The sequence below is a fragment of the Cyprinodon tularosa genome, unplaced genomic scaffold, assembly GCF_016077235.1.
Source record: "Cyprinodon tularosa strain WSP-4 unplaced genomic scaffold, ASM1607723v1 ctg161, whole genome shotgun sequence".
Lineage (NCBI taxonomy): Eukaryota > Metazoa > Chordata > Actinopteri > Cyprinodontiformes > Cyprinodontidae > Cyprinodon > Cyprinodon tularosa.
In genome coordinates this window covers 424,318-442,025 of record NW_024038449.1, presented here as the reverse complement: position 1 = coordinate 442,025, position 17,708 = coordinate 424,318, and the positions used below count along the sequence as shown (strand labels likewise).

At 35.5% G+C, this 17,708-nt stretch overlaps 1 protein-coding gene across 1 annotated transcript in view; it reads right to left on the bottom strand.

The window, feature by feature from the left end:
* atrnl1b (attractin-like 1b) overlaps positions 1 to 15,841 on the bottom strand; it is a 102,779-nt gene extending 86,938 nt beyond the window's left edge. The window contains exons 1-6 of the mRNA XM_038280577.1: positions 14,784 to 15,841; positions 6,495 to 6,578; positions 4,115 to 4,228; positions 3,252 to 3,380; positions 2,801 to 3,009; positions 297 to 471 (exon numbers count right to left, since the gene is read on the bottom strand). Of these exons, the coding sequence (XP_038136505.1) occupies positions 297 to 471; positions 2,801 to 3,009; positions 3,252 to 3,380; positions 4,115 to 4,228; positions 6,495 to 6,578; positions 14,784 to 15,028 (956 nt within the window). The 5' untranslated portion in view covers positions 15,029 to 15,841. The remainder of the gene's footprint in view (positions 1 to 296; positions 472 to 2,800; positions 3,010 to 3,251; positions 3,381 to 4,114; positions 4,229 to 6,494; positions 6,579 to 14,783) is intronic.
* Positions 15,842 to 17,708: the final 1,867 nt, after the last annotated feature.

Genomic DNA, 17,708 nt, shown 5'->3' with positions numbered 1-17,708 from the left:
AAAAAAGACAGAACAGGAATATCTGGATTTATTGCACCTGGTAATAAATAAACAAATTAGCGGAACGTCATCAAGAAAACTGCTCATATGGAAATGAAGAACCACTAACAGATTGAAAGCTGTGCTTATAGATGAAACTACAAGCTGTTCATACCAGCCTTACATCTGAAACAGCATCTCAGTTCTTTACAAAGCAAATTAAGCAGTCCAATGTCATTCAAAATAAAAATTAAGTAATAAACAAAACCATACATTTCACAAGAGATTATAAAAGCTATCTGGTATGAATAACTTACTTCAGAATCATCTGGAATGAGGTGTAGTTAAACGTGTATCCACCCACCACCCACATGACCTTCTCCTGTACCACTGCTTTATGTGAAGCCCTGGCAAAGGAGGTACCAAAGGGCTTGACGCTGGGCAGAATCCAGAAGGACTCGGTCGATGGTACAGTCAGCGAGCAATCTGGGCCTGCAAAGGTGAACAGAACAGAGAAGCATAAAAACTGGAGAATATATCAAAAACAACAAAAAACAATACAGTGCCTTATTGTCATGTTGTTTTTTTAAATAAATAAATATCTTTAATTATGGTCTACTTTTGTGTCCAATCCACCCTTTAAAATTATATCCCTAAATACTTCTAAATTAGGTGCAAAAAATCCCCCAGTTAGTAAATAAAGTCCCCATGAGAGGGATTGAATCTCAGTAAAAAAAAACAGGCGTTTTATGAAGGCAAGCAAGCTTTCACAGAGAACATCTGTGAACAATCAGCATCATGAAGACCAAAGAACAGCAGGTAGGTGAGAGATACAATTATGAAAAAGCCTTCAGATGGATGGATGACATCAACACAACTGTAAAAAGCAATGGCAGCATCATGTTATGGAGATGCACTTCACAAGGAAAACAAAAATGCTTCAGAGTTATTAGGAATACGATTTTAGATATAAAGGATGTATATTGATTAACAATTTTAATCTAATCCAACCACTAGTTCAAACACAAGATGTACAAGAATATATTCATATATGTGTTTTGTTTTTTTTTCCTGATGCATATATTACTTTTTTTTTTCATACACTTACTTACTACCAGGTTTTTTTTATGTATACAAAAACAAAAAACATTTTCTATAAATCACTCTAAAAATTTTGCATATTAAAATTTTGAACTGACTAAAATTATTAGTTCATCTAATAATAATAATAAAAAAAAATCTTAAACTAAAAAGTGATTTGATCCAGAAAGTGAAGCCTAAAAGTTAAGTGGCTGCCAAAGAAAACATTGGCGTGACACAACACAGCTGTTTCTGCTGTGCCTCGTAGCGCACTGCAGAGGGAGAAGCCGTATAAACAGGCCTGTAAGGAACAACTACAGGCATATGATGCCAAAACTACAGACAGAGCTTTAAAAAAAGGGAGGGGTCAACAGTAGTGGGATTATTCAAACCCTCCAAAGCTATTTTACACAGGTTGGCTTTTTGCTGACCTTCAGGAGTTTTGACTTAAATTAGACCTCTGCAGAGGTATCTAATGTCAAGCTGTTAGAGGCAGACCAGCTAAGTCTTTAAAAATGCGTGGTGAAGCCTCCATATATTAAATAAACTTGCCCGACAGGTTCAACAAATGGTGCATTACATAAAGATCGTATTCATTAATACATAAAGTCATGACCTCAGGGTTGTTTTTCTCCTCGCAACCGCAGCTCATTACCATGCTGTGAACTGGAGCTGTAGGATTTCTGTCAATAAGTGCAACAAATCAGGGTTGCTGTTATTTTGCATGTCTGAAATATCCAGATCAACTGTCCTTGGGCATCACTGAAGCACTATAAACCTTCATTCCAGCGCCTTCTTTAATGCTCAAATGTCCATTGTGGACACATCTGGAGGATGAGAAGTGTGGTCCATCAGTCTGAGGCATGTCCATTCAAAATAAATACTGTTGAAGTATGTAACCATTTAAAATGTAAGTCAGTGATTAAAGGGCACATTATACTTCTGCAACCGCACACATCAAATGTTGCTTGGGTGTGGTCGCGAACCAGTTTTGCTGGTATGCTTCTGCACCATCGAGAATTCGAGAGAACTTTGGTGGATGGTCACGAGAACTTTGGCGGCACTGGCGGGAGTGTTTATCCTTTAAAACAACAATGGCGCGTCTGCAAGATACCGTTAACCTTTTGTCGTAGTTGTTCCTCGGTTTTTAAAAAATGGAGCGCCCCGGCACTGAATCGAGGACGACCACACAGACATCCGGAAAGGCATACCAAGGACCAATCACAGTTGCTTTTTGTGCTACGCACTTCCGCTTGAGGTCTGCGCGGTTTTTGCGACCGCTGTAAAAGTCCAAAGTTTTTTATCCTAGTTGTTTTCTGTCCTACAGAGTGATTTTTACTACCCATAAATAAAAGCACAACAAAAAGCATTTTTGCCAATTAACATGACTGTATTGTTGATGATTACAACCTCGGATTCTTCTCTCTGTTCATGGCACAAAAAAGATTAAGTTATAACTTTATAGTTACCTTCATTTTAAATGTAATAATCAATACGCTTTTACTTTAGTTGAAGCAGAAATTAAACCAGTTTTATCTATTTTAAATATAAGCACTTGGATAACTTTGTATTGTTTTAAGGTCCATATTTTGAGACCAGGAAAAATACAATAAAATCTCCTGTAGATTTACTCAAGCTGAAAAAGTGGAAAAAATGCCAGCTTTTCGTGTTTTGACAAATACGTCCCGCTTCCAGATGTAATCTAACATATAACATGATCTTTTTCCCCCTCGGCTCTCACCTTGCCAGCTGTCATTGCAGACACACAGCTTCTCTCCGGTGAGGTCACAGTAGCCGTGGTCGGGGCTTCCACAGTTGTTCCTGCAGTAGGGGATGTCACAGGCCTCACCCTTCCAGTATTTGTCACATTCACAGTACACCCTGCTGGCAGCCGAGTTCCCCGGGGTGCACTTTCCATGGCCGGAACAGTTATTGGGACAAGAGTTTATCCTGAATATAAAGATCAATAGCATTTTATTAAATCTTGAGTGTGATAGAGAGAGTGTGAAAAAGAAATATTCACCATATCATTAATCATTACTTTAGATTAGATTAATTAAGTTAAAATTGTTTAAAAAAAAAGTTAAAATAGACTAAAAGAGCTCTAGATTCTCTTTCCAGCTCAGGTTTACCTCAATAAACTGTTATTTCCATTACATCTGTTTCCCAAATTCTTCACATAACATACTTACGAGTAGAATATGTTGAATCCTGTCAGATTATAGGCAGCGTCGCTGAAAAAGTGTAGCAGTGCATAGCCTGAAGTCGTCTCAACCTCAGGAACCGTCTCATTACCACGGATCTCTGGTACTATCAGGCCGCTGAAACATTCACAAAATGCATTCAATGTTTTTTAAATATTGCTGCATTGCAGCAGAAAATCCTTTACTCTGTGTTAAATCATTGAGACGAGAGCAGAGTTTTGCAACCTGCAGCCATAAGTGTCTGTTCATGTTTTCCACAATTGCTCTTATTAATTATAGCTAAACCTGTTAAAAAAACGCTAATGTTACATGTGGATATAAATAACTTGTAGGTTTTAATTGTTTGGGGAATTTCCACAACAGAATTACACTTAAAGTACCAGAAATACTTTCATTTAGATCTACTTTTTTGCTTTTTTTTCTTGTGTCATTTTACACAAATATCAATGTCACTTATAAAAAAAAAGTATTCATCCTCTATTTGCAATTGTTTTATGTTGTTTTTCTTATCTATTCAAACCTTCATACATTTGCAAAATCGTGTTTTTTTATTCATGATGAAACATTTTGAAACAAAACATTTAGGAAAAATTCTTAATCACTTTTCCTCAAAGATAATTTCTAATTTTTGGCTTTAAATTAGTTTTATTTATCCTCACTGATAGTAAAAATGGCTCTTTCGGTTGTTAAGGTTGCAAACCCCCACTATAGAGGAATAACAAGAAAAACTTAATACAGCTTTATCTTCACACAAGGGTGAAAAAAAACCCTGCTGATGTCTTTCTTTTTTTTTTACTGATTCCAAAACACAGCTGTATGTATATCAACTGGTAAATTAAGAGATTTCTCACCTGAAAACAGCAACCAGAGAAGCATAGACAGAGTCTCCGTCATAGACATACATGTGGTCCCAGCTGCATTCTGTTGCAAAGTGGTTGAACCTTAACCGCAGAACAGCGTTAGGACTGGAAGGAGAAAAGCATTAGAGTTCCTGTCAGATGTGTTGTTGGAATAACATTAAAAACTGAATTTAGGTGGGAACATAAAACAAATCCAAACATTAATCTTCTTTTTTTTTTATCTTAAAGAATTTTGTTATTTGATGAAACAGAAATCAGCAATTAAAGTTGATTTCAGTTAAAATGTTTAAACATCATGTTTACAAAATGTAAACACAATGTATAAACAAAATGAGTAACAAGTTTATTCAATTAAAAATAATTCACAGATGGCACATAACCCCTCAACAACTTCATAAATGGAACCTGATTCCCAAAGACACCTGCTGGAGATGCAACAAGGAGGAAGCATCTATTCTACATATTCCTTGGACCTGCCCTGCTCTTCAAGATTGGTGGAAGAGTATTATGGAAGTAATTTTTGAAGTACTGGAAAGAAGGTTTAATATCACTGCCAAGCTTGCAGTTTTAGGCTCCACAGCAGAACTCTCGGACTCATATTTCTCACTTTTTGACAAGAGGTGGCTGGTTCTGGCTCTGACCACAGCAAAAAGGATCCTGTTAAGATACTGGATGAAAAAGAACCGTCCTCCTTGTTATGAATGGCTGACGCCTATGGTTAAACTGGCTTCTTATGAGAAAGTGACATACAGTCTTCTAGGTAAAATGCATCAGTATGATAGTACGTGGTCTGCCTTTCTCAAATGGCTAACGGTAAAGTAAACTTGGAAAGGTCAGTGTGGCATATCAACATATCTGTTGTATATTTTACAAAATGAAATCAATAAAATTTGCATGAGAAAAATTTTTTTAAACATTTTGAGGCAACATATACATTTTTTTTTTTTTATCCTACCAACTTTGAAGACTGAAAGAGTATTTCAAAAGACACATTTAGCCATTAAAGTTCAATCTAAACCAAACATCATTGTCTTTTTCAGTGAAGTATTAAAAAAGCAAGCATGAAATAATGTTTTAGCCTAATTATGCTCAATAGAAGTCCACAGAAACATCCTTAATCATCTTCTAACCCAACAAGACCTGGAAATAACAAGCTAGCTTTGGCAAACTGTATTTCAAAAAAAAAAAAAAAAAAAGAAAAGTTTCCAACTGGTAGTTAGAGCTGGTATGAAAATTAAAGGCCTTAAAAGGTAAAGAGGTTCTTAAAACCAAACTACATTTATTTAACAAAGCTTATGAAAGAGTAGCAGTAACGTGAGGCTTGATATGTGATCTTACAGCCGCTTACAGGTTCTATTAAATTATCCTGTTTAAGTTTCAAGCTTTGGTTTGCTTAAAAAAGATGCAGAACTTATGCTTCGCATCTCCATATTTCTATTCAACTTTGTTCAGCACAAAAAGAGAGCTGTCTTCTTTGGAAAGCTGTATATTAACATTGATTTATGTCAGTTTTAAATGAAAAAGATGCCGTTTAACCTTCTGAACCCCTGAAACAACATACAGGTCAATTTTTCCCATGATTTAAATTTAATTAATAATTTGACTTTATGGCTTAGAGTTAGTAGATTTGTCAGGTTTGTACCAAACTTAGAGGAGCTTTATCCACCAATTTAGCCAAACAAGAATTTATGTGACACCAACTTCACTTCCTAATTGATGAAAAAGATGTGTGAACACATCTCCGACAAATACAGGATCATTTACACCGATATAAAGGATAAAGAGCAGATTATACTTCTGCAACAGGCACACATAAAATGTTGTTTGCTTCTGGTCGCGAGCCTGATTTGCTTTTATGCTTCTGCACCGTCGGTCTGGGATTTCTAGGGATGCACAGCAGTTTCCCACCAAAGTGCAAGGGGGAGCCTATTCGAGAACTCGAGTGGAACATCGGAGGATGGTCATGAGAACTTCTTCGGCGTCACCGGTGGGAGTGTTTATTTTCCAAAACAACAAGTCTGAGGCATCATACTAGTGGTTGTACTTCCGAACCTCCTCGATCAACGATCGCCGTGGTTATCCATTGTTGTTATTACTCCTCGGTTTTTAAAAATGGTGCGCCCCGGCACAAGAGGAAAATGAATTGTGAGATCTACTAATTAACTCTAAATTACTTTTAAAACACTTAACCATCATGAGATATAAACTAACATGATGTTTAAGAACAACAATAGATATTGGTAAAAATGGGCATATCGTCCTAAACCAAAAACTAACTATGAATTTATAACAGTCGAAGCAGATATTAAATAAATCTTACATTTTGCTGCAATTTTTCAGCTATAGTGCAACAAATGAATAAAGTACTTACTAGGCCTCAATTAGCCAGGTGCACTTGGTTTTGAACTTGTAGTTGAAGGGTCCATCGGTGAGGTATCCTGAGGGTTCGGTCAATCTAGAAAATGCAAAACAAAACAACACCATTAACTAAAATGGTTTCACCAGTGTGGGAAACAATGTAAACACTTCCTTCACAAGTGAGAGGATGTGGTTATGAACAGAGTTTGTTTCTATGGTTATGGATTTATTTTTGCTCCCCAAGGGAAGGATGACTAAACATTAAAGCACTAACTCTGTTTATGATCACCTCCCCCATCCTGTGATTAAGCATTTCTGCCTCAACTGGTGACGGCTCTTTGTTTTAGGTTTTACACACATCCAAATGTTTCATTAGTATCTGGGTTAAAATAACTTTTTTTTTTAAACAAAATATGAACATGTAGACTACCAGTCAAAAGTTTGGAAATACATTCTCATCAACTGAATAAGGAAGCGTGACCAAACTTTGGACTGATTATGTGTATCGGTTTAAAGCATAATAAACTATAATCACATCTCAATTTTTTAGATCATACCAGATTAGATACCAAATAGATTTTTTCTAAAAACTAAATAACATCACAGAACATATAACAGCAGAGAGCAAAACCAGCCCAATGAGCAAAGGACGAGGCCTGAGCAACCAAAGCTTTGTGCAATGTTTCATAATTATAGGGGGAATATAAATAGACAAACACCATCTGTATACTTCACAAGAAATTAAGAGTTGGATAAATTTACCTACAATTTTTTGGCTACTGGGATGCTTTTATCTTATTAAAAAAAATCTAATTTTAATAAATTGAATATTTTACATGTTTTGCCAGTACAAAACAAAGAAGATTGTTATATAATGTTTAGCATAGTTTCAACAGCATGTCAGATATTGAGGCTGTAAACTCACCGAACCAGAATAACTTCAAGAGCAGTGTTGTTTTCGTCAATGATGAGGATGACGAAATCGTTTCGTTGCTCCTTTTTTTATGACCAAAATGAAAACTGACGAGCAGTTTGTCTCTTCCTGCTCTCGCTACTTAATAAACTATGTGGCTGATCATCCTCTGCCAAGCGTAAAAAATCCCTTTAGTATCAATATAATTACATTAATTAATTTCTTCCAGCTCACAAGAGGTGATACTAAACATTCTTTAATTTATACCAAAAGGAATTCCCACGTTATATCCAAATAAAATATTTCATGCAAATATATCATTTCATTAAAATATTTCATTCCATAAAGGATAAAGAGCCAAGTGTAAAAGTACATAGATCTTTAAATATTTCTCTCTCATTATTCTCATTTCTATCTATTAAAATATGATGTTAAATTTTCCTTGTATTGTCATTAAAATAGTCTTTGTTTCATTTATATATGTTAACATTTTAGTTAGCATATTCATTCAATTTAGGTCTGGATTGTCATGGCATTACAAGGCAATTATAAAGGTTCTCTTTGTAATTTTTTATATAAAAACCATGTGAATTTAAATCTAATTTAACATCTGAGCAGTGGTAACAATTGGGGGAAATCCTCAGACATAAAGCCAAAATTGCCAAAGTAGAAAGAAGAATGTTTTTGTTCTTTGCTTTTAGGAGCAATGAAGATTTGATTGATCTGTGTGTAATGCATAATTCATAGTAAATCAGGAAGTATTTTGCTTTAGGAGGGAACCCTTATATGTCTAAAACCATTCCTTTATTGTACATTTTGTTAGACTGTCTCTCTGCTTTGTTAACCAATATGATGTGTTGAACTAGATCTGCTATTTTTACTACTTTTGTGGGATATATTGTAATAAAGTTGTGCATTAATTCATAAAAAAGTTTATTTGAATTCTATAAATCAAAGTTTTCTGCCCAACAGCAATGATGAACTTCACAACAGAATTCTATACCCAGCAATTGTAGTATCTAAGCTGTCAGTCTGGTAAAGAATCTGGTTTTTTTTTTCAAAATTGTAAAGGTTCACTTTTTTTCAGCAACATAAAACTGACTAAACTAGACTAAAACCTTTTTAAGTTTTAGTCGACTAAAACTATCACATATCGTAATGACCAAAATGCAACTAAGACTAATAGTTTTCCTCCTGAAGACTAAGACTAAATCTAAGATAGCTGCCAAAAAGAACACTGTTCAAGGGGCATCAGTTCTTCCCTATAAGACAGCATATACATGACTTGGAGCTTTAAAGATAAAATAATGTAACTGCTTTCCATACAGGAACAAAGCATGTTCTAAAAAACATCAGTCTTTCAATTTACACCTGCTGCATCCCTGGGAGTTACGACTGTTCTGCAGCTTGAATGCTGCACATGCCAAGGGTTGAAGTATTATCACTGAAAAAGAGTTTGTTTTTTGCCGAGGCTCTTTCCACAGCATGTCTGATGAAAACAACAAACACATTAAGACATTTGGGGCAATGCTATTTACAGAAATCGAGTTACATCTGTTCCGCTGAGAGCGGCTCCGATTTATTAAAAACCCTTTCCAAGTTCCTGTCAAGCTGTCGTTTATGAATTCTGCCCCTCGCATCCCAAGATTTTATTATATAAACCCAATTTAGTTTGACGTTTATCTGCACCAAAGCATCAAATGACATGTTTTCTTTCCTTTTGATAATTCAACCAATAAAAGACTAGTTAAAACAGAACAGACGTTTATGGAGAACTGAGTTGATTAGAGATGCCAGTGGGGGATCTCTTTTGTCCCAAACTGATCTATTTGTTTGAGAATTTCATTGAGAATATAGTCTGAAATAGTGAAGGACTGAGTCAATAAGACACTGCATAGAAAGGTTTTATTTTAAGAGTACCCATTAGTACTTTTTAATTTCCAATATACCAATGTTACAGTTGGAAAAAAATTATATTTTCCTGATAAATCAGCATGAATCATACATGCTTTTATCACTGACTTTATAGGGTGAAATGTTAGAAAGGGTTTAGTCTAGGGATTTTACTCAAAAAGAGAACAATAGAGAAAAACAACTGAACAATGTGTTATTGATGGAAGCTTTTCTATATGATTGCTTGTGTTGGAGTATTTTGATGAGGGGAAATAATCTGATATTTGTTTTTTGCCTAATATCAGGCTGTTTTCTGATATCAAAATTGGATCGGGACATGCCTTGTTATTTATATAGAATATATATTTGAATTTAAACATGACTAATTGATTTGGATAGGAATAGATGCTATAGAATCTATACCATCTATTCCTATACAAATCAATTAGTCACCCCAGTGGACTAAGTTTGATATTTGATTTTATACTTTTGCTGTTCTTTTGTAATAATTTGTAGAACAGTTTAGCATATTAATCATATGGAGCGTTTCAAGCATTATATTAATATCTAAAAGAGAATAAGAAATTCAACAAAAAAATAAAAACATGCTTACTATGTATGAAGTTTACGTGAACACAGACCGAACCTGTTCATAGGTCAGCATTGGTAGTGCTTCCTGTGACTTAGTAGCCATGAAGTAGCTGTAAGCTTTAAAAAGGTGGGTGATGCCTGCTCTAGATCAAAGTTCCTTAATTCTGGTGCTTGAAGTCCAGTGTCCTAAACCTTCTAGATGCGTCTCAGCTTCCACACACCTTAATCAAATGGCTGAATTACCTCCTCAGTGTGCAGAGTTCTCCAGAGTCATCGACCTGATTATTTGACTCTGATGTGTCGAAGCAGAGACACATCTAAAAGGAGCCCTGCTCTAGATGCTTCTCTAAACTCCATTGGTCTCTACCTACAGACTAAATAACAGAAGAACATATAAGAATACAATATTAAAAAAAAAAAAAACACTTATCATACACCAGTCCCCCTGAACAGATGCTAAAGCAACAAACTGTGCAAACATACGCACATATAAGAGTTAAAATGACCATAAGCTAGCAGCCGCATGGGGAGAATCTGGACTTAACATTTCTATGTATAGTTGGTGCCAAAATACTTTTTATTGCAGCTGTTTTCAATATCAAGCTTCATGCATTTTCATGGGTTGTTGTAATGATCAGACTTGCAACATGCAGCCTGAAACAATACAGTTAAACTGCATGCTCTGAAGTTAGGTATGGATTTACTGGCTTTTTTTCGAGACTTTTGCAGAAAAATGATCCAGACTTAGCAGTATTTATTAAGAATAATAATAAAACAAAAAGGTAAATCCTTTTTTTTCTGGCAGTAATTGCCAAGAGTTAGCAAATTATATTTATGGTACAAGGACAACATGTATTTTTGTCCAGTCATTTCCTTTGTCATTAGGTCAAAAACAACTGTTACTTAATTTTACTGAATTGTGCAACCAGTTACACATTCTCATTTATAGCCCTGGTCTGTTTATATGTTCTAAAAAGTAAAAACAGATAAACATTTGATGTTATGCCTAGAAAAACTACTTTTTATTTTATTGTAGACATTCAGATAACGGTCATGTAGGTCTCTCCTCCAGGATCACCTAGTACATGCGCCACCCATGCTCTTATAAACTCTGACCAGCTTCTCTTTCTACACTGAGGAAAGTAACTGTTTCCCATTACACATTCTGTTATGTTAAAATACCACAAAGCTACATGTGAACTAAGAAGAGTGTCCAACTATTTTTTTTAAATGGGAAATTGTGAACAACCTTCTCCCAATAATAGAATTTCCCCTTAAGGTCCAATTTGGTGGCTACCATCCGCAGTTAAGATTCCCCTACCTTATAGGTATAGGTGAGGATTTTCCCAAATTTTATAAAAGACCTTCCCTCTCTACTTTAAAAAAATTCACATGCACAACCCTGTACCCGCTCACAAGAAGGAATCCCTATGTGTGTGAGAGCGTGCACAAGCCCATTTCTCCTCGTGCACGCTCTGTTTAAAGGTTGCATTTACATTTTCTATCAAATCTACAAAGCCATTATAAAAGCATATTTATATAAGAGTTGCACCAAATACTGAAGATATGTACTTGAGACACAAATGCTTCAATGACAACCCAGTCTCATGGGAAAATGTACCCCCACTACGTTGGCCCACACTGCAAAACGTAGTGGAGGTACATTAATGGCCATTTTTTTGTGGTACTGTTACGTTTCTTCTGCCTATACGCTTTCTATTGTTTTACGTCCTAGTCACGTGACTTTCAAGATTCCAGCTGGGAGAAGAAAAAAATATATATAGATGGCCGACATTCGCTCAAAAAAAAGGTGGAATGAAGATAAAAATGAAGAAGGTTATATAAAGTACAAAAGTCAGTATTAAATAGAAATATTAATGAGAGAAACCGAAGGGAAGAAATAATAATGATCAGATTAAGAGTAGGTCATACTTATTTAAATGACAATTTATACTTAATAGGGAGGAAAAATAATGATAAATGTGAAGGATGTGGAGAGATAGAAAATATAGAACACGTATTGATGAACTTTAAAACATCTGGACCTGAAAGGAAGAAATTGAAAAGAGGACAGGCCAAGAATGGAGTCTTAAAGCATTATTGGGAAATAAAGGAAATATAAAAGATATTTATAGATTAAGGAAAGCATTATTTATTTATCTTCAGAATACAAAATTAAAAAATAGAATTTAATAGATGTAAAACAATGTTGCTACACACTCATGAACAGTAGGTGGCGGTATGCACGCCCCTTCCCCAGAACCCGGTGGGATCGAAAACATTTTGAATGGAAATCAGTGGGGAGAAATTAATAAACTTCTGGTCCCAGTCGCTCTCTGTCACTGATTCCAGATATGCTGGTTGTGTATTTAAATTGTTTTTTGTTTTTTTTAGTTCCTCTTTGGTCTAAATCTGGTCAAAACCCATCAATGAGATCGCACCAAACAGGAAGTTAATTGCACAAAGGATCCGGTAGATTTCCAAATAAAACACATCCGATCTTAATCCATGATCCTTTTTTTAAACTAGTTTAATTAGTTTCTCCCGTATGCCACGACGTAATGCATTGATCTGAAAATCAACCTCAGACGCAACGCCGCAGTGGCGAGGGTTTGATCCGTCAGATGGAGTTAAATCACAAAGGATTCAATGTTGAATCGGGGCGGCAGCTAAATGCTAGGCGATGGGTAGCAGCCAAAACGTTGCAATTTCACATAATCCTGACGAGATCCGAAAAACGTAGCAAAAACTAGCAAGCGGGTGATTATGTATGTTCACTAAGTAAATATTATGTAAATAAACCCTACACTTCTCGCTATAAATGTAGTCAAACCCATTTAAATGCAGAAACTTATTGAAATTATTGATTTTCCCACTAAAAGTTAGAGAAATCTCAGCCATGTTTATACCAAAATGTTACAGTTTCACATTATCTTGAAAAATCTTTGCAAGAAACGAACAAGCAAGTGAATATGTACATTCCCTGAGTAAATATTCTGGCAACAAACTATACATTTCTCACTAGAAATGTAATCAAAACTCATTTTAATGCAAAAACAAACTCAAGTTATTAATCTTTCCACAAAAAAATGAGCGAATGTCGGCCATCTATATATATTTTTTTCTTCTCCCAGCTGGAATCTTGAAAGTCACGTGACTAGGACGTAGAACAATAGAAAGCGTATAGGCAGAAGAAACGTAACAGTACCACAAAAAAATGGCCATTAATGTACCTCCACTACGTTTTGCAGTGTGGACCAACGTAGTGGGGGTACATTTTCCCATGAGACTGGGTTGTCAATGATGATATTCTCTCAACTTCTTTTTCCTAATTCCTGTTATTGCAGCTTTCACATCTCACAACTAAAATGTAGCTATTTTCTGCAATAAGAAAAGTTAGAGACCATCCAATAAATTATTGGCTTGCAGTGTAAAAACATGGTACTTGAAACATATCAAATCCAACGTTGCATTCAAGCACTTCTTTACAATTATAATTCTCCAAATATTGATACGAGAATGTTGATTAATTTGATATACTGCGGTTATAATCCATACTTGGATTAAACTACACACAAGAGAACAGTATTTGCTAAAAAAAAAAAGCTATTTTAAGTTCAGAAATTGCTCTGAATTTATACGGTAGGCGTTAGATGAACCTTTTTTACCCCTTTTTTGTGCATAAATTTCTAAATATACATTGTTCTGTTTCAATTGTGAGAGTATGACTAAATTATGCAATGCAGGAAATGCAAGAAGTAAGTGAAGGAAAGGATGGTGTTACAGGTCCTCAGCGAGGATGTTTACTGAAAAAAATATGAAGATCTGAGAACAGTGCTGTGTGCCGTTATTAAAACAAATGATTCTATGAATAATGTGGTACGGAAGAGGATTAGGGCCACTGAAAAAAAAAAATTAAATATATATTTTAAATATTTTTTCAGTTTAATATGGGAAAAAAATTCAGATTCCTGAATTTTTCCTCAGAATTCTGACTTTAATCTACTGAATTTTGGATCTTAATGTAGATGGGCACCATGAAGGAAGAGATGTTGGAGCAGTCAGCTTGACTGACAAAGATTGAGTTGTTTGGATGGGTCAGTAACACATTGCTGGAATATGACGGAATTAGCCGAATGAATTTTAATTCTGACTTGTTTTTCATATTACACTGAAATAAAATTTAAAACTTAAAACAACTCACATCTTTGTCAGTGAAGTTGAGTGCTCTCTTCCTTAATGGTCTCTTCCTTAATGGTGCCCATCTACATTAAGATTCAAAATTCTGAGAACAAAGTCAGAATTCTAAGAAAAAAGTCAGAATTCTGAGATTAAGGTCAGAATTCTGAGGGGGAAAAGAGTCAGAATTCTGACAGATGTTCTCATATTACACTAAAATAAAATGTAAAACTTTAAACAATAAAACAACTCCCATTTTTGACCGTGAAGCTGAGTGCTCCCACATCTCTTCCTTCATGATGCCCATCTACATTAAGATCCAAAATTCTGAGATTAAAGTCAGAATTCTGAGCAAAAAGTCAGAATTCTGAGCAAAAAGTCAGAATTCTGAGCAAAAAGTCAGAATTCTGAGCAAAAAGTCAGAATTCTGAGCAAAAAGTCACATTTTTTTTCTCATATTACTCTGATATTAAATTTTAAAATTTGTCAATTTTTCTTTTTCCTCAGTGGCCCTAATCCTCTTCCATAACGTGGGGACTCATCTAAAAGCAACAAATGCCTAATTTGCAGTGAGAACTTATTAGTGTTCCTAGAGGTTTTGCTTTCTGCCAATCATCCCCATTGATTTAGCTTTTCCAAATGAAACTTCCAGCCTCTGGATGCTGCTGGCCCACATCTCTAAGCAGCAGCGGCGGCAGCAGCAGGCAGGGTTTCCAGGCCACTTACTTGAACCTCCCCTGGCAGTGCTGACACTGATCTCCGACCCATCCTCGCTCGCAGACGCAGGAGCCGTTGATGCATTTCCCAGAGTTGCAGCTCTTGTCACAGGATCTCGCTGGGGACGCGTGCGTTAAGAGCACGAAGGAAAACAAAACATACACCACCAGATATCTGTTGATCCCCCTCTGATCGCCCCTTAAATATAGCTTGGGACCGAATAGAAAAGTGTTCCTTTTTCCTCCAGGCTCCATGATTCTTCTGCTTTACTCCCCTCCAGGTCGACCAAGCGGGGCCTTCTCTGGGAGAAAGCCTCGACTTCTCAGGACGCTTCAACTATGACACAGTCGCCCTGCATATTTGTTTGGAGCGGTGGGCATACAAGAGGACTGGGTAAGAAAATATCTAAAATAGGAGTTAAAGCTGCTTGTATACATCTGAATCGGGAGGAATTCCGTTCACCAGATTTGTTGAAAGAAGCAATACAAACAAAAATGCATAAAATAATCTCATAGGCCAAAAAAAGAAAAAAGTTTGTTAGCCCGGGATAATTTAGAGGATTCGTTACTTATTTTACTGTGCTGATTTATGGCCATTCTCCCCCAAATACCATCTCAGCAGCCATTTTAATGCGTTAACAGTCCTTAAAACTAACACTGGCTCGTTCCACAAGAAGCTGCTGCATTTTAACCGGATGTTTTCCCCCAAACAGTCACAAAGTAAAAACAAAAAAGTGAAAAGAGGTTTGCGTTAGCCCGAGAGCTCGGTTGCCGCAGTGGATGCGGTGTGATGTGGGAACCGGATGGCTATTCTTACCTTGCTGCTGGGGGGATGTATTTTCGGCGAACACTTCAGCTATTCTTTATGGACAATATCGGTTTTTACTGAAACCACAGGCTTCCTAAAACGCAGATTTCCGTCGCAATACCGTTTAATGTTATCTCCTTTGTACTGCTGTTGAGGAAAAGATGTGTTGTTTTCCCTCGAAGAATGACAACAACAGAGAGCGATGAGAAGCTAGCGCAGCGAGGAGCTCCTCAGGTTGGCTAAACCTAAACACAGACTGCGCATGCGCAGTGGAACAGAGCTCCACTTAAAGGTACAGCGCACAGAAAATGGACTAAGTTGATTGATGGGATGAAGGACTTCAAAACCTATGGAAGCCTATCTTCCTAAACCAATATTATAATTTAATTAATTATCTGCTCATTATTAACTGGTTATTTATACCATCTTAGAATTTTTCAGGTATTATGAAAAAAAAAAAATCATGTTTATGTTACACATATGTTTTTTTTTAAATGTATTTATTACTCTTTTCAAGGCTGCACTTTAAAAAATGAAATTGTCTAGATTTGTTTAAAACAATTTTTTTTTTGTTTACACTCGTGTATACAAAATGAAAAAAATAAATCCTCCTAAGTCTAAGTCTTATTGGATTATTTAATCGAGCTGCATGCTGCGCACCCTATCCCGCCTCAGGGGGACTTTCATGGGAATAAATATATTTTTCCTAAATTTTAATGGAAGGGTTATACAATATGCAGATGGAATAAGATGATTTACATTTAAAATAAGAAAAAAACACGTAATATAACACATAATATGGATAATATAAAGTTATCTTATCTTAATGGCAACAGTACGCATTGCTTTGGCAGATCACATTATCAAAGGACAAACGTACAACGTACTTACTTCAAGATAGATAGATAGATAGATAGATAGATAGATAGATAGATAGATAGATAGATAGATAGATAGATAGATAGATAGATAGATAGATAGATAGATAGATAGATAGATAGATAGATAGATAGATAGATAGATAGATAGATAGATAGATAGATAGATAGATAGGATTAGTGGGCTGCAACCTTTGTTTTGTTGATCATCAAATGTTAGAAATTATGCACACTTTTTCGGCACGCCTCTTTGCGTTTGTGTTTGTTATTCAAAGTAATGCAACTGCTTTTGGCATTTGGCATCATATTTAGTTACTTTAACACAATTATTTTATGTCCTTCCCTGCTAACATGAAACAATTGTGTTAAAGTAACTAAATATGATTAAATAAATGCCAAAAACGGTTGCATTATTTTTTTTCATTGTATGAAAAAACACCGTTAAGACATAATCTAGCCATAATATCTGGAAAATAACAATTTAATCCCTCATCATTTTGTGAAATATGCCTCAGGTTTAGGATAATATTAAACTTAGGAGCTGTTTTTCCATCTGTTGGGATGCTGCGATAAACCTAAATCAGGGGTTCTTCTCAAAGCTTGCTTGTGTTGATTACATTCATTATTGATCTTTATAATGATTACATATTTGATGAGCTATTATCTGCAGTAATTAGATCCCTCTCTTCTCTAACACAACTAAAAAAAAAATTTGCTGATAGTTTTAGCCCCCTTAAACAGCACGGCACAGGGTGCTACACAAAAAAAAAAAAAAAAACTAACCAAAGAGAGGATGTCCAAAGAAATGAGTATTTTAAATTTAAACGCAAGTCTACAGGAATCTAATAAAAGAAAAACAGAAAAATCTTTAGGCTTCAGGGCATCCCAGGCCAAAAACAAACAAAACACCAATTCTTACTAAAAAATTAACTCAACTCTCTACATGGAAACGAAAGAGATTCAAATTCTGAGCTTCCATCTTAGCTATAACAGAGAACATAACTAACAAAGATGGCAGAGAATCACTAACAGCTTTCTCTGTAAACAAACACTTGTTTTACTTTAGGTCAAGGCCATGGCTAAAGGGGGACTCATCTCAGCTTTAGATCTGAAACAGAGTTGTCTCATGAAGACAAAATGTAACTTAAAGAAATTCAGCCATTAGATTCCATTGTCCTGGGAACCAATGACGGATATACATGTTTGTTGGTTTGAATGGTTTAATTTCACCTGTTGTAACTTAGATTGG